The sequence below is a fragment of the Trichoderma virens genome (genome assembly GCF_000170995.1).
Source record: "Trichoderma virens Gv29-8 chromosome Unknown TRIVIscaffold_42, whole genome shotgun sequence".
Lineage (NCBI taxonomy): Eukaryota > Fungi > Ascomycota > Sordariomycetes > Hypocreales > Hypocreaceae > Trichoderma > Trichoderma virens.
This window is the reverse complement of record NW_014013707.1, coordinates 810-16187: the sequence shown is the minus strand read 5'-3', so window position 1 is coordinate 16187 and position 15378 is coordinate 810. Positions and strand designations below refer to the sequence as shown.

Here is a 15378-nt window from a genome sequence, read left to right as displayed (position 1 = left end):
TTTACTTTTTAAGTTATATATACTGGAGTAAGCTTTAGAATCCTTAATTTTAATTAGTCGTTCCTTCTGTATTTTACCTAGAGGGTATGTACTTCTGTTTAGGTTATAATAATTATATAAATAAATAATATAAAGTAAATTTATATATTTAGTTATTTTTAATAATTTATAATTATAATTATAATTTAAAAAAAAAAGGATTATTATTTAAATTATAATCCGTTTATATAGTTTATAATACTAAAAGTAATTTAATATTAATTAATTAAGGTAGTTTTTTTTTATTTTAGGGTATATTTTTAATATACTTAAAGTTAAGTTATAATAGTATAATAGTTAAAATTAAAATATTATATTATTAATAAATTATATTATAGTTTATTAATATATAAGTAATAGTTAATTAGTATATAAATATTAGATATTTAAACCTATTTAGCTAAATATTTATTATTTATAAAAACTTTGTATATAAAGGTCAATCACATAGGGTTAGGGTTAGGGTACTTCGCTAATACAGTAAGCCCACCTCTTAATCACCCCTTACTTACAAGTTTCCCTCCCTCTTTATCGTAATATCGTATTTATCCCGAGCTAGGTATACCATTACGGGCGATTTGTATAGTTCAAGCTTGTTATACGTGAATAAAGCATCACTGGCTACACTAAAGTCGTCCCCACCAGTGTAGGTCATCCGCCGTCAAGGTCCAGACTAAGCCATCTCCACAACAGGAGGCTGGATCCAGAGGAGCTGGCCAGGTTGTGTGAAAGACCTACTGAAAAGAAACTCCGCCTTGTTGCCCTGCACGGCCGCAAAATCTATAGTAAGGACGTTGCTGAATTCTTTTGGAGAGATAACAGTGCCAGGCTGGAACTTGCCGGGAAGAATGTAGTACTTTGGAGCAGGATAAAACATCGTCTGAATGTTCGGGCTTGCCTTTGTGGCGAAGATAGGCACAACTGTGCTAGAATGGGGCACTTTGACGGCCACGCCCATGTATAAAAGGTTGCCTAGGATTGCAGGTATTGAACGTTAGCCGTGGGTCGCCTTAGCTATCTCTTCGATCTTCATTACATAGGCAAGCAAGGACATAGGAGAGAAAATGGTGTCTAGCCTTACTAGGATATTGATTGCTGAAGCTTGCATCTGTAAGGATGCTGAAAGCTCCATGAGCACTGACCGACTCGTCAATCAAAGTCAATGTTGCTGATCCAGAGCTATCGGCCATGGAAAGTTCAAATTTTGACCCCTTTGATCCATTTGACTCTAGCTTGGCGGACAGAGCCTTGGACACGGTGATGCACAGTCTTCCGCTGTCGTCTTCGCCTCCGGTGCCGCAAAAGGCATAATACTCGCTAGTCAGATCAAACTGAACACGACCATTTCCGTCACCAGAAACTGTTGGTGATGATTCAAGGATGGTGGTACAGGTGCTGTTTTGAGGATCATTAACGGGCGGTGAGGCAGCCTGAATGATGCTGAATGCCTGGCTGACACCAGTTTTGTTCCGAATTGCAATGGAGCGCAAAGTCATGGCTTATAGGTGTGCAAGCAGAGAGAATAGGGCTAGAGCAGTAGAAAAGGGAACTTGTGAGACGGACGCTGAACTGAGACGGGATGATGATGCTATTTCAAAAGAAGTGATTTTAAGGACATAATACTCAAGCAGTCACTAAAAAGATACAAGAATCGCATGTTGATGTTGTTGTCATGTAACTGTCCCAGTGTGGAGCCCTCCTCTCTTCCTATTTTGGATCTACCACACACCATGCATCACGGTGTGCCGCACAGATCTGGTAGCGCGAGAGAGGAGACCCTAAGCAATCTTGGGTTCACACACCCAGGTGTAAACCAAACCATAGCCACGGAGCAATTTAGGCTCGGCTGGATCCTAGCCGCGGCCTCGTCCCTGCATGGCCGGGTCTAGATCGTCTAGTGCCCGCGCCTCCCCACAAGCACCGCCACCTCATTGCATGAGTTCAGCTCGCTATAAAACATTTTATCACCTCGCTTGAGACTTCTTAACCATTCGAAGCAGCGAGCTGAATCTTAGCACTGCGATCTATCGTGTCTTCTTCCAATAACTTGGACGTAATGAGACACTAGTACATGCGTGGATGCTACTAATGCTGATACCGTGTAGGGCAGAAAGCTTCTCAGGCTCCATTTCACACAGCCTCCTGTACGAGCTTCAAAGCTGAATAGTCCCGTGACCAAAAGCCACAGAATGGCCCATATTCTGCATGAAGCCCACTAAAAGAAGAGAGGCTGACATTTTACAAGGGTCCTCCAGCCGACCACCAACTCTTGACGCGGGGTGGCATCATTTCGCACTCAGTTTGACCCGATCTGTCGCCTTCTTCTTCAGTATTGCCCACGCAAGGTTTCAGTGGCCTCTAAAGGCGATGCGATCAAGAAAAGGGGGATACCGGCGCCACCTAACTGAACTGATTGAAGACAGGCAGTTAAGCGATAGATGATGCAATTACCCATTGACATGTCTATTACTCCGGCTCTTGTCGAGTATGTAAACTAGCTAAAGTATATTGGACTGTGCCATAAGTGACCACCACGTCAATGTTCATGTCTACTACTTGGCCCAGGGCCTCTCCCTACGCTACATGAACCGCTGCAACACCTATCTTGCTCATCTTCAATTGGCGTTCAAATCATGGTGTATTAATCCATCCACGAGAGCGGCGGTCGCCAAACAAGACGATTCCACTGCACTAGGTTGGTTGTGCTACTCAGATCAGTGGACTGAGCATAGTTCTTTGGGTGCTATTTACTCACTTAGGCTTCGTTACTAAAGAGGTTGCTAGCCTCGAAGAAGACACTAGTAGCGTGTTCTTCTGGTGCAGGTGCAAAGGTGACTGGGAACGAAGGTGGCAAGGCCGACAAGTCGAGTGCAGTCGCAGGTGCGCTGTTGGACAATGCACCAACTTGCCAGGATCTCATGTCCGCCGTTACCGTGTATTTGGTAGTGGATATAACGTCCCAAGTGACGATAGGTACGACATCGTTGGGAAAATTCGGATTGACGGCGCCGATACCTGCGTACACGATGGCTGTTGTGTTTCAAGTGCATCGATATCATTAGCCGTCCGATGTGCTGATACAATAATACCGCGATATAGAGTTTGGGTAGAACATACAATCCTTGTTTGTGCCGAGTAGCTCATCGGTCAAAATTTGGAACACTCCTGGGTTTAGGTTTTCTGCCATAGTAGCGAAGCCCCTCGCCTCCATGTCCGTATCTGTGAGGATAAAAGGTTCGCTACCAGCCGGAGCGCTCAGGACACAGACGTTCTTCGCTTGTTGTCCGTTCCTGGGCCCCGTAGATACTAATTTCCAGTCACTGCCAGATGGTATAGGCCGAATTCCGCCGGTATGCCCGAGGGTCAAATCTTCGTTCGCTGACCTGCTGCCGGCGATGACGATGATGCCAGGTTGTACCTTGGGGTTAAAGTTACCCCAATTCAGCGGTGGAGCATAGGGCAGCGCGAAACGGATGGTGCCATTATCACCTTTGAGTAATTTGGAAGCTTGGAAGACCCGGATGCGCATGTTCATTTCAGCAACAGATGGGGTCTCGATTTTCGGAGTCGAGGGGTAAACGACGAATCCCTGTTTCTGCGAGGAGCGGTTGTGAACATCGAGGTACGCGAGCTGGTTCAGCCCCTCTGCGTAGACCGGTGGTTGAGAAACTTGCAGTATTGCTACATCGTTTGTGACGATGTCTCTGAGAGCCGGTAAGCACGGGGGACAACTTGACGGCACAAGTTTCCCGGAATACGGATTTTCGGGCTCCATTGCATGCGGGTGCACGAGGTGAATGGATAACAAAAAAACTGTGCCTGGAGGAACTACGAAGTATGCTCCGAAAGGTTCCTCATCGTTGGCTCGACATGGCACAAAAAAGCACGGACCACCTCGTTTGCCGCATTTGGCTTTTTGCCTGGGCCTTTGCCTGCGGGCAACGATAAGGACTGAGCACCCGATAACGTCCCCTCTACCTCGGTCAGCGGGAAGAAGGACGCCGTCTACGGGAAGAGAGGAGCGTCCAAATCTTCCGACGTGCACAACGTCCGTCTTGAAAGGACCAACTTCGCTCATTATGGCACAGCCTAGCCGCTGCCTTTTCCCTCCAGGGGGAGAACTTTGCACACCACCTGAGGTAGCTTCAATACACTCGGCCACTCCCACACAAGACATTAATGGTGCTCGGCTCGAAGGTGGGCTCCACTAAAGCACAGCCATTCGTTTGCGCGCTCATTGTCTCGGTTTGCTGGGGGTGTGTGCGTAGCAATTGCGCTAGTTTGCAAATGCCCAGGGCTAGGTACGCCACCACCAAAGACGCCTCGTAGCGTGGGGAACTTGGACCCCAGCCTCCATGGCTGGCGGCTGTTTCGTGGTGGGGCACGTGGCCTGTGCAGGGCACCGGCCGCTGCAGCCCACCTCTCTTGTCCAGCCTAGCTGGTGCCTCTTTCCAACCTTTGGACAGACACGACCGGAGATAGTTTAATACTCTCCGCCATTCTCACACATGTTTATTATGAGTATGCAGACGGAGAAGGGAAGTATACGTCGGGGAGAAAAATGGAGACGGTAGGCTCAATCTCGAGCAATCAAAAAGCGTGGCGATATTCCTTTTCTCACTTCATCGAGGTGCGCGGAGAGGTGTCACTTGGGGCATTCAATTGGATCTCATTTTTCTGCGTTCAAGGCAAGGAAGTTTGTATTTGTGGTGTGTGGTCTGAGGACAATTGCGTTGCGAAGAAACCGACGGAGGTACTTGGGCTTTGGGTAGTCTAATACTGCTCTCACAAGGATGCCGTGAGTGGGGAACATGATTGGCATAAATATCCTCCTCCCATATGCTCTGCAACTCGGGCTATTGCTCAACTAGGCAAACGACTCTGTGCTCCATACCAAGTTGGATTCCGCTAGGGCAGGGTCAATAATGTATTCATTGTGATCGTTCAACGTGAAAGTTACGTCGTTGAGCGAGATCCCGGTGAAGTCCAGGATGAGGACCTTGCCCATCTCGGTCTTCTTCACAACCGTACCTGGCTCATAATGACCAAAGGCGACATAGTATTTGACCACAGGATAAAGCACGGTAGTGACGTTTGGCTGCGCCTTGTATGTTTGGATTGGAATCACCGTTTTAGTCTTTGGGTCTGTGGCGCCAACTCCCAGATAGATGTTACCTGTTACAATGCTGGATCAGTTGCTGATCTTGGTGCATCAATCTCCTCCTCTACAAGAGAAGGGACAATGATGAAAGGAACAGCGTCTTGTGCTTACCCTTGTTCTGAACATCGAAGGTTCCGTCCGACTGGATGGTGAAGGCTCCTTGAGCAGTAGTTGTCTGTTCCGTGGCTTTGAACGTTGGGGATATGCCATCTCCGCCTATAGTGCTAAGGTGGAAGGTGGAACCGTTCACAGCACCGCTTGAGGGAGTCGACTGAAGCGTAGCCTTGGCAGAGCCTGAAGTGGAGATTTTGACCTTCTGGTCGGCGCTCGCTGTGTTGGTACCATAGATACCATAGTACTCGTTGGTGATTTGGAATGTGACCTGGTCGCTAGCGTTGCCACCAAGGGTCGGGGATCGCTGGTAGACGTTGGTAAAGACTTCGTCAGCGGGAATATTGGACGGATTCGGAAGGGCTTGGAAGAGCAAGAAGGCCTGGTTAGCCGTAGACCTGTTCTTGATGGTGATGCTGATGGTGTTAGGCATGCTGACGGTAGGGCTGGCAAGTGAGCCTTGGTAATAGAGAGGTGGTTGGTTGTGAAGAGAAGAAGGGTAGAGACGATGTGGTTGATTGGTGATTTTTAGAAGGTGACATGAAGGGAGTTCAGCCTTCTTTTATATCCATGGCCTATGAGTTGCCCAGTTGTATGCTCCTTGCTTCTTGCCCTCAACAACCCGAGCGGGAACGTTTGTTTCGTCCTGGGAAGTCGCATTCCACAACGAGTGATTCTCGGCCAATTGCCATGGAGTGCGTGGGCGTGAGACTTCGTGGAATGATGGGTCTCTCAATTTACTCCGTACTTGGACACAACCAGCGTTGAAGACGCATATGCGCATATGTGACAGCCACTCATCGTCCATAGGACAGTTGTGCTTTTCGGATAGAGGCCTAGATCCTGCATAGGCACACTCTGTGAAACACCGCTCTTGGTAGCCAGCCAGACTCCCTGCCGCCTCATTATTCCTCTGACGTGCCGTAGTGTGCACACCAGACCGTGTAGTTAACAAGAATATGATCAAAGAATTGCATCTTGGTGCGCAGACAGCCATGATCAACTCGTTTGGGGTTACTAGGCTAAATTTGCATGCAAGTCCGAGACAAAGCAATAGTTTGATGCGGGAATGCATGCATTTCAGCTACGGTGGGATACAGCCGGCCTTCCCGATGTGGAGCTCACGCTAATCCACTGTTACTCTCGCACGGCACAATGACCCTGAACTTGGGGGTGAAGCTTGGCAAGTGACAGACTACCGACCATTCACGATACCAAGCTCATCAGGCCGAGAGAGTTGTGTGTATTCGCTGTTCAGCTGTGCCCAGTGATGCAGTACCGACCTCCATTCTGAGTCTATGTCTCCAGACGTGTTGGTCAAATCACAACCGCCCGTGGGAAGAATATCTCATCACTGTTTTGGAAAGTACTATTTTGCGAAAGACATAGTCGGACCTGACCATCAATTACCCATCACCAGTGGCTCATACTTAGCCAATTCGAACCGCTATCACTCTCGAAACCTCTTCTCGTCTACCAATATGGCGGCGCTGCCATCTGAACTCCGTTCCATTACTGCGACACCTCTGATACCGATCGCGAATCGCAACGAGAGCGTGGCTCTGCAGATCAAAGTCAATACCGAAGTATGGAATGCTTCAAACCCTGCTGACAAGCTGGACGGGACCCATGGAAGCCTCAGGCCAATTGGACTGAAGCTGAAAGAGGCAGCAGTCCTGGGCATCGAAGGGGAAGCGAACTACCCGGAAAATTGGCCTGCCTTCACACAGAGCAAGTGTGTGATCATTGGCAGCATTCAAGATGCTAACTCGGCCAAGGTTGATGTCTTGAAAGGAGTATGGGAGGAAACAAAGCTTGTAGATCCAGCACCTCGCCAAGCACAACTACTCAAGGCTGGCTTCAAGACCAATCTCGAGGTTATCGATCCACTGGGATCGGGAGATGACGCTCCAAGTATACCATGGGGCTTCTCTGGCGATGTCGAATGGCGCATTGAGACGCTGACCGAACCCAGTAAGCTCTTACTCCCCCTTCCACGTATTTGTCTCCAACATTTTCATCAATGAGGGATATGAGACTAGTTGTCTGATTTATTTCCGTTTCTCAATAGAACAGACCCTCACCGTCAAAGACAAATCACGTCTTGAGATCTATAAACTGGCAGGAATAGCAGTTGGTGGGCCGACAGAAGCCTTGGACCCCCGGGCTACACTACCGAACCTGCAGGGCAAATGGCCAGTCAACTTACTCCGAGTGTTTATGCCCAATCCGACCGATATTGCCGGTAAAGCAGCCGAGATCAATGCCAACAGAATCTCATGGTGGGCGAAGCTCGTCATTGGCAAACTTTCTGCAATGAAAGTCTTGTACGATGCAGCAGAGGGGAGATCCAGCTACGGGATCAGTCTTCTCGGAGGCAGTCTCGATGTCAATCAGTTCTACGACAGTTTGAAATTGACTTTGAACTCCTTTGATTTGACTTGTATGCTTGAAGCGGCATTTCAGATCCTCCTTCCTACGTATGCCGCAGGGGAAGCCCCCAGGATCAAGTGGGTCGGGTTGACGCCTTGCGGGGCAATTGCGGATAAGGCAAGCTATTCAATGGTGCCGATGGGATGGGATAGCGACGCAGCAGTCACTCAAGGGTTGGCCACCCCGTTCTTCAAAGGCGCACTTGGTAAGTCCAAAGAAGGTGTGCTTAAAGGCACAATGACACCGCAATTCCAGTCAACTGACAGAAAGCAACGTGTCATAGGTCCAGACGAACAAGATGGTTGGCTGGCAACAAATGCGTGGCTAGAAATTGAGACAGATGTAACCGCGGGAGCTTCTGTTGTCCAAGCAGCATTCAGCACCAAGGAAAAGGACGAAGCTCAACCACGTCCAGACACTGCAGACATCAAAAGGCCCGAGTTCCTCAAAAGGCACTTCAAGGATACCGACGAGCTCAGTCGGCACGCCGAATTCTTCTGTATGTACCTACTTCAACAATTTCTAATCAGAATTGTGACCTGGCTAACGAATGCCACCTACCAACAGTTGATTCGACTAGTACTGCTCTCGTCAAAAACGCAGATGCGATTGGCAATAGCTTAAATCGGAAGGCAGGCCTTTACAATCTTAGAGGTGTGAATGAGCCGTGGCCATGGAGCTTTCAAGCTGGGGGGACGAAGCCGCCGCCGGTGCCGTTGGTAGAGTCACTCAGCCTTGAAATCAGCAAAATTCTCAATGCCCCGGGCACGAAGAATAGCGCAAGCACCGCGAAGAATCTTAACATGATCAGCGCCGGTGCCCTCAGGCCCTCCCGCATTTATCCTCGTCTCAAGTCCAATACGCCCTACAAAGGAGACACGGACTATTTCCGTCTCGTGGTAGCTCGTGGAGTATCTGTTGCAACCTACGTTGTGCCCTTGGGTGGCGTCCCTAATGTCAATACCAGAGTCAAAGTAAGTTCTCCTAATAATAACCAGAACCAGAACTCCTTGTACCAATGACTATAACAGATCTCTACCTTTGAGAGTTTCTCCAACGCCTTCGACGGTCTGATCAACGAGCTTGCCGGATTCGAGAGCAATCTTGGAAAGGTCATTGTCCCCAACGATCCACAGAAGCAATACGGCAATTACATGATCCACACAAAGCGTAGCCTCATCTTTGTGCGCAACAACCTCCTCGTCGACTTGACGATCTTGGGGACTGATAGTTATGGCAACACGGCCGCTACAGCCGCCTTACTCCCACTCGCTGAGGCGCTCGATTCCTATCTCACAGCGAGTACCGTTCCCCTCGCCCAGCTGCGCAAGACTGCCTTCACCATCACCAACCCACCACCGCCACCAACTGGGCAACCGCCCACGACCCAAGTCGAGATCGACAAGCCTTTCCAGGTCACCCTGGCCAACGCGGACATGCTCGCAGAGGAGTTGGGCGTGTCTGTCTATTCCGGGCAGAGCAATGTCGCGCAACCCATTATTTTCACCTCTGCAGGACCCCTCGTCGCCGATGCCGCTTTCAGCACGTCTACTCGTGTCCTGGAATTCCTTCCCTTGCAGCGGCAAGCGGCGATGCCAGGTCAGCCTGTCGATATTGCAGTGTCGGGTGCGCACTATGATACTTTCTACCCAGTCACCCGGTTCACCAAGGTTGCGATTCAGTAATGACGTTGGGCGGGCAAGACTAGATGTTCAGATAGCCAATTGTCTCATATCCAATCCTTTCTTTTCTTTTCCCTTAGCTTCAGTTTGGATTTCCCCGCGTTCTTTTGCAATTTTAGCTATTATTACGCAACTGCACGGCGAATGTCGCAGAAGGAATTGCCTTGGCTTACTCTAGCAAATCTGAGTCAAGCATCGTGATTGAGCGTTTTTGTCTTGACTGCCCCGTCATCCTCCTTCGGCAATTCTTCTCACTTGAAGCTGTATGCATTCTCACAGGTAGAAGTGCATGCGGTGCGCAGCTCGACGCCACGCCAAGCATGGAGCAGAGGGGGATTTGTGATTAGTGTGACCACACGTCCCAATATCCCCTCGCGCGGACGGGCCTGCCCCATGCATCACTAGAATGATGCAAGAGACAGAAATGCAGTCGATACAAGAGCTGAACCCCCCCGGGTCATTCTAAAAGTGGAGTGGGCAAGGGGTGCGGCCCAACCGCTGCGGGATACTCCTTAGTTCAAAACTTGGAGTAGCTGGTGGCGAGCTGAAGACATGGACGGCTGGTGCTGTGCCTTTCATATGGCTTTGCATAGTGAGACCTTTGGCTCAGGTACTGCGGAGAGGGTCTAATGGGACTATCGATTCAAACCACACGGCAGTGATAGTTGCATTGAGGTTGCCAAGGTTTGGTGCCGGCCGCGCTATGCCAACTGTGGAATCGAGGGGGTCTGCGGGGAAATGGGGGGCTTCAGCCAGCCACAGCTGACCTCCAAGACCCCAAGTCTAACGCTCATGCTGGGGTATTTCAAAATGGCAAAGTCCATGTGTCTCGACTCGCTTGTTTTTGCCATTCTCGCCATTCATGGTCCCTTTCAGCTCAGCCATATCGCCGCATTGGGAGAATAGCATATGAATGAGGTAAGGGCAACAAGGGCGACAAGGGCTTGCGTCAGTACGCTATACAAAGTGTACAAAGGCTAGCGGTGAATTTGATTGTACCATGTGGCTGCTTGCCGCCCAAGCTTCTGAGGAGAATGGGGGTAATCTACAGCTTGCCCAGGATCGCTCATGCGGCGTGATCTAGAATCAGTGGTAGTTCCGTGATTCAGCTTCAAACCATTTCAGCAACATTCCCACTAATGCTGCAATCCGAGTATGTCGGAACTCTATTGCATGTGTCTTTGGGTCTAGATTCCTCCATCTATCAATGACAGGCGTCTAAAGATCAGCCCCAAGTAGAGCCACCAATCAATTGTTACTCCTTTGCCACGTACACTTTGAGTGCTGATACATTAGACCGTGATATGGCTTCATGTGCATGCTTTCAGCTCGCCACATTCACATTGTGAGACCCGAAAACGAGTCGGACCTATGGTCTGATTGAGCTTGAGTGCGTTCAGCTTGATGGCAAGACTCCAGTTATGCCCTTTACATCCAAGCGCGTGGCTTGGGTCGGCTTGCCCCAGGTCGTGAATCTCCTTCGTAGCTTTGCATTTGTAAGAGAGGGGTAATGTGGTCGCAAAGCTCCTGCCAGAGAGGCAGAGAGGGATTGAGGCATGGGCAGTGTCGGAGATCAAGATTGGGGTAGGTGCAGGTGAGTGATCGATAGAGTAGCCTTTGCCAAATGTGGTACGCGAGATAAGCTATCTAATGCAGCTATCGGCTTGGTGCTCGGATACGTTTGTCCTCTGCTTCGCCTCTTTTGACACCACAACTCTGCATTATGGTGGAAGATATCCTGAAACTACAAAGTTAACACTATTTTGAAAAACAATCTACCTTCAACCGCTCTTATTCGTACTTGCTCGTGGTCCACTATCTGCGTTCCATCTGAAAGAATACAGCCCAATCCATCATCATCCCTAGCACCATACCATGACGACGTCACCCCAACCCGTCGAAGTCCAAATCCACGGCAACAGCTTAACCCTTCGGGGTGACAGTCTGCTACCTCCCAAAGGAACACCAACGCTCAGGGCATCACGGTCTGCTATATCCGCCGAATCCGGGCTTCGAGTCCCAGAACGTGATACTGGGGCAGCCGCCGCGGAGGAAGAGGGCCCGGCAGAATCAAAGGACGCGGGTGGGCAGGAGGCCGACGAATACATTCTCGTCACGTTGTCCAATGCATCGCAGGACACGCACAACGAAATCAAAGCTACCGGTGCTGCTGTATTGACTTACATTGACGACGGCGTTTACCTGTACAAGAGAAGCCTGACCAGCAGCATCAGCGATATCCAGAACATCCGGGGAGTTCGCTACATCGACGTGTATCCTCCCAGCGTGAAGGTGGACGGTGACCTCCTAGCACATACTGGCGCGTCAAGACCTTCGGATGCATCGGGGGCAGCTCCTAAACCATCCGTTACTCCTGGAGAAGCCGCTCCTACACCTGCTGGTGCTGCGGCTGTTCCGGTGGAAGCGGTGGCGGACGAAGAGGCATCAGCGGAGCCCTTGACATCGACAATAGCGCCTGCCGGGGCAAAAGACAAGGTGGCAATCGAAATCCACTTTCACGAAGGCCTTTCTGAGTCAGATATTCAGAGGACTGTTGACAAACTTGCATCTACCGGCCTGCTGGAGGCCGGTTCTGTTGAGGTCTTCACTTTGACGGCCACAGCGGAGACAACGGCCGACAAGCTGGACCAGATTGCTAAAGCTCCTGAGGTCTATGTCATCCGGGAGAGGCCGGAATACGGTCTCAACAACAACTTTGCGACTGATGTCCTTATGGTGGCTGGCCCCGTCCTGGCCGAAGCTGGCTATTCTGCTGCGCCATTGCCGTACGATGGCGCCGGTGAGACCATCTCCATCTCTGATTCGGGGTTTGATCGGGGCTCCTCCGTGGCCATCTTGGACGATCTTTCAGACTTACATACAGCCTTCACCAGCCGGCCTGACGGATACAAGTTCTTCTGCTTGCATAAAGCACACAAGCCAGGCCCTGCGAGCGCACCAGTCACCGCAAGCTGTATCAAAGACCTCCACGGACATGGCACACATGTTTGCGGATCTGCACTCGGCTCGGCACAACAGTCATCACTCGCGGCTCCCGGCAACGCCGGGTACATCCGGGGGTCAGCACCTGGATCACGGCTGCTGTTTTCTACCGTTTTCCCTCATCCGCCTGCTGGGAAGTTGATGGGGCGCTTCTTCGGGGGTACAATCAAGGACATATACGACAGATCGCTGAGTCATATGGCTTCGGGTTTGCCAAGGCCCATCTTCAGTGAGTCCTGGGGCTACGATCACGACAACAAGACTGGGCCTAAGCCGGGCTACGGGCCTACTGAAACCGTCTTCGACTCGTTCTTACGAACGGAGAACACGCTCGTGTGTTTTGCGGCCGGCAACGACGGGGACGCCACCAAATATGTCGGCATCGTCGGGACCGAGGGCGCAGCCAAGAATGTCCTGACTGTCGGCGCCTGCGAGTCGCCCACGTCGGTGTGGACGCAGGCATACGCAGACGTGACGTCCAATGCCGCCAATCAGCCGGTGGACAAGGCTGTCCCCGGTGATCCGACCATTGTCTGCGACTTCAGCTGCGCCGGCACGAAGGAGGTCCGGCAGAAGCCCGACGTTGTGGCCCCGGGCAAGGAAATCCTCTCGGCAGCATCCCGTGACTGCTCAGAGCCCACACACCCGAATGACAAGATGTACTGCTTCATGACGGGCACCAGCATGGCAACGCCCCTTGTCGCCGGCTGCGCGGCTGTGCTCAGCCAGGCTCTGCGGGCTCGGGACCCGGCTTACAGGAACGCTGGTCACAACGGCGTGTTGCTCAAGGCACTGCTCATCAATGGTGCCGTTCCGATGCCCGACCCTGCGGACCCGGATCCTCAGATCGAGACGGGCAAGAACCGTCGAGGAGGTTTTGGACGTGTCAACCTGCTGTGCTCGCTTAGTCATCTGAGCGATCCGAAACGACCCGAACCTACATATTTCGTGGGCAACTTTGGTCTCAAGGGCTTCGAGGACAAGAGATTCACTGTTCCCAAACCGGTGGGCACCTCGGGGAGTCTCATTGCCGATGTAAATCTTGCAACCATCAAGGTCACGCTGGTCTGGGCTGACGAAGGTAATGCGAAGCTGCAATGCCTCACGTACGTTTCCCTCACCCAGGAAGCCACGGGGAACGTCTGGTTCGGCAATCGTCGGGGTTGGGTCCAAAAGTCCAGCGTCGACTCGGCAGTGAAGCGCGAGGGCTATGCCGACAAGATCAATAACGTCCAGCAGATCTACTGCACCAATGTGCCGGAGGGTGATTACAAGATCAATGTCCACTATTACAAGGACATTTCTGGTAAAGCGCCTCCCATTCCATGGGCGGTTGCGTGGTTGGTTCTTTGAGCCTTCGCGGGGATACTTGCAATTTTGTTAGGAATCTTTCTACTGGCCAGCGTTGATTAACCAGCGCTGGACTTGTTTATACCGTAAAAGGGTAGGAAAACATCTGTTCTAATTCATCTCTAATAGTATCTTCTAAAGTACGTGTTTATTTGTCAACGTTGGAGAGACACCTGGCCACTCTCCATCAACGGCCAACGACTTGGTGGCCTGCCCCATTTGCCCGTTTGTATCGGAAGACAATGTCTTCCGTTTCGTTCTTTCTTGTCCTTTTCTATTGATAACTTCGTCACACCTATGGAGGCAGATGTTCTATTTCCACATAACCGTCTCCGAGCCAGGAATAGGAACACAGGCCGCCGCCTGGACTGTGTTGCAGGACGGGCACTTTGCCCTTAGCTAGTACGAAACAGCCATGTGATTTAGTTTACCTTTTGGATATAATTATCGCAAAATGGAATTCTTCTATGCATCTTCCCCAAACTCCTCTTACTTGCAAATTCGAATTGACCAATGGAGCCGCCATCTCCGATCCCACTGTCCAGCCAGCTAACACCTTTGCCTGTGGTACGAATGCAGAGATTGACATCACCAGCAGCTATGCAGCTGCCCTCGGCAACATACGTAAGACGCGATTCCATAAACCCAACTGGAGAGGAAACACGCCCGCCTCTTCTATCTCTGTTTCCTCCCATCTCGCCACCGCCTTTCAGAAACAAGCAGCGAATAAACCACGGTTGCAATACCAACAGCAACGAGGGAACGGCGAATAGTGGTACAAGCTTCGTATGTGAACTTGAGACAGACAGCCGCATAGAAGAAGCAATGGCCAGCGCTATATGTGACGGCTCTTTTATAGACGTAGATGATGATTTGTGCAAGCCAGGCACTGCCCGCCTGGATCGAGGGAACATGACCACCGCCGCCTCAGAGTCTGGTATCGAGCCACTTGCATCGGTTCACGCCAATTTTAAGCGCAAGTCTGCTTCTTCAGATAGTAGCAAACCCCCAAAACCATCAGCATATCAAGCTGCTTGGACAGGTACTTATTACAGACATGTGGCTAATACATGTACTTATGGACTGGCTAAACTTCATCAGGATAAACCAATCCCTCCGAGAGCGATAAATTACATTGTTTAGTAGCAAGAGAAGACGCTTGATGAAGAAAAGGGTACTAGGTAAATAGCAAGCGGGTTATAGTTCTAGCCATTTACTATAGCATTAATGAAAATGTCTTGTATTTCTTACTCCTTCTGATCATCGTTTATAACAACTGCTGCTATCTACATGTAACTGGCCACAATATGCAGATAATCAGCGTAAATTCGTTCTGCTTTTATTCGTGCTTGCTCGTCTACTGTTATTCTCGCAGATGTCAGAACACCTGCCCGGCATATCGAAACCGTATATGTAAACAATTGAGCCGCTGCAGTTAAAACAGGCACCGCTGTTACTTAGGTAATGCTAGCCGCGTCGGCATACGATTGAGTCTTTGTTGACGTTTCGTTGGTAACATCTTACGCACGCATATAAGATTTCCAGCATTTACCTCTTAGGAATTATAATAACACAGATATTTTCGCGTCGAAAATGTTC

General features: G+C 50.2%; 5 protein-coding genes across 5 annotated transcripts; 2 read left to right on the top strand and 3 right to left on the bottom strand.

Moving 5' to 3' along the window:
* Window positions 1-547: 547 nt before the first annotated feature.
* TRIVIDRAFT_71002 (uncharacterized protein) lies at window positions 548-1535 on the bottom strand (the record flags this gene model as incomplete). Its single annotated transcript, XM_014100754.1, has 3 exons — window positions 548-594; window positions 778-1011; window positions 1121-1535. 3 exons carry the CDS (start codon window positions 1533-1535, stop codon window positions 548-550), a joined length of 696 nt encoding a protein of 231 aa, XP_013956229.1.
* Window positions 1536-2794: 1259 nt separating this feature from the next.
* TRIVIDRAFT_71003 (uncharacterized protein) lies at window positions 2795-4117 on the bottom strand (the record flags this gene model as incomplete). Its single annotated transcript, XM_014100753.1, has 2 exons — window positions 2795-3069; window positions 3157-4117. The coding sequence occupies 2 exons, from the start codon at window positions 4115-4117 to the stop codon at window positions 2795-2797; spliced, it is 1236 nt and encodes a 411-aa protein (XP_013956228.1).
* A 592-nt stretch (window positions 4118-4709) lies between these two features.
* On the bottom strand, window positions 4710-5783 carry TRIVIDRAFT_91371 (uncharacterized protein; the record flags this gene model as incomplete). The annotated part of the gene is made up of 2 exons (XM_014100752.1): window positions 4710-5214; window positions 5312-5783. 2 exons carry the CDS (start codon window positions 5742-5744, stop codon window positions 4907-4909), a joined length of 741 nt encoding a protein of 246 aa, XP_013956227.1.
* A 1009-nt stretch (window positions 5784-6792) lies between these two features.
* TRIVIDRAFT_201507 (uncharacterized protein) lies at window positions 6793-9429 on the top strand (the record flags this gene model as incomplete). The annotated part of the gene is made up of 5 exons (XM_014100751.1): window positions 6793-7285; window positions 7383-7949; window positions 8028-8243; window positions 8312-8718; window positions 8776-9429. 5 exons carry the CDS (start codon window positions 6793-6795, stop codon window positions 9427-9429), a joined length of 2337 nt encoding a protein of 778 aa, XP_013956226.1.
* Window positions 9430-11301: 1872 nt separating this feature from the next.
* On the top strand, window positions 11302-13782 carry TRIVIDRAFT_71006 (uncharacterized protein; the record flags this gene model as incomplete). The annotated part of the gene is made up of 1 exon (XM_014100750.1): window positions 11302-13782. The coding sequence occupies one exon, from the start codon at window positions 11302-11304 to the stop codon at window positions 13780-13782; it is 2481 nt and encodes an 826-aa protein (XP_013956225.1).
* Window positions 13783-15378: the final 1596 nt, after the last annotated feature.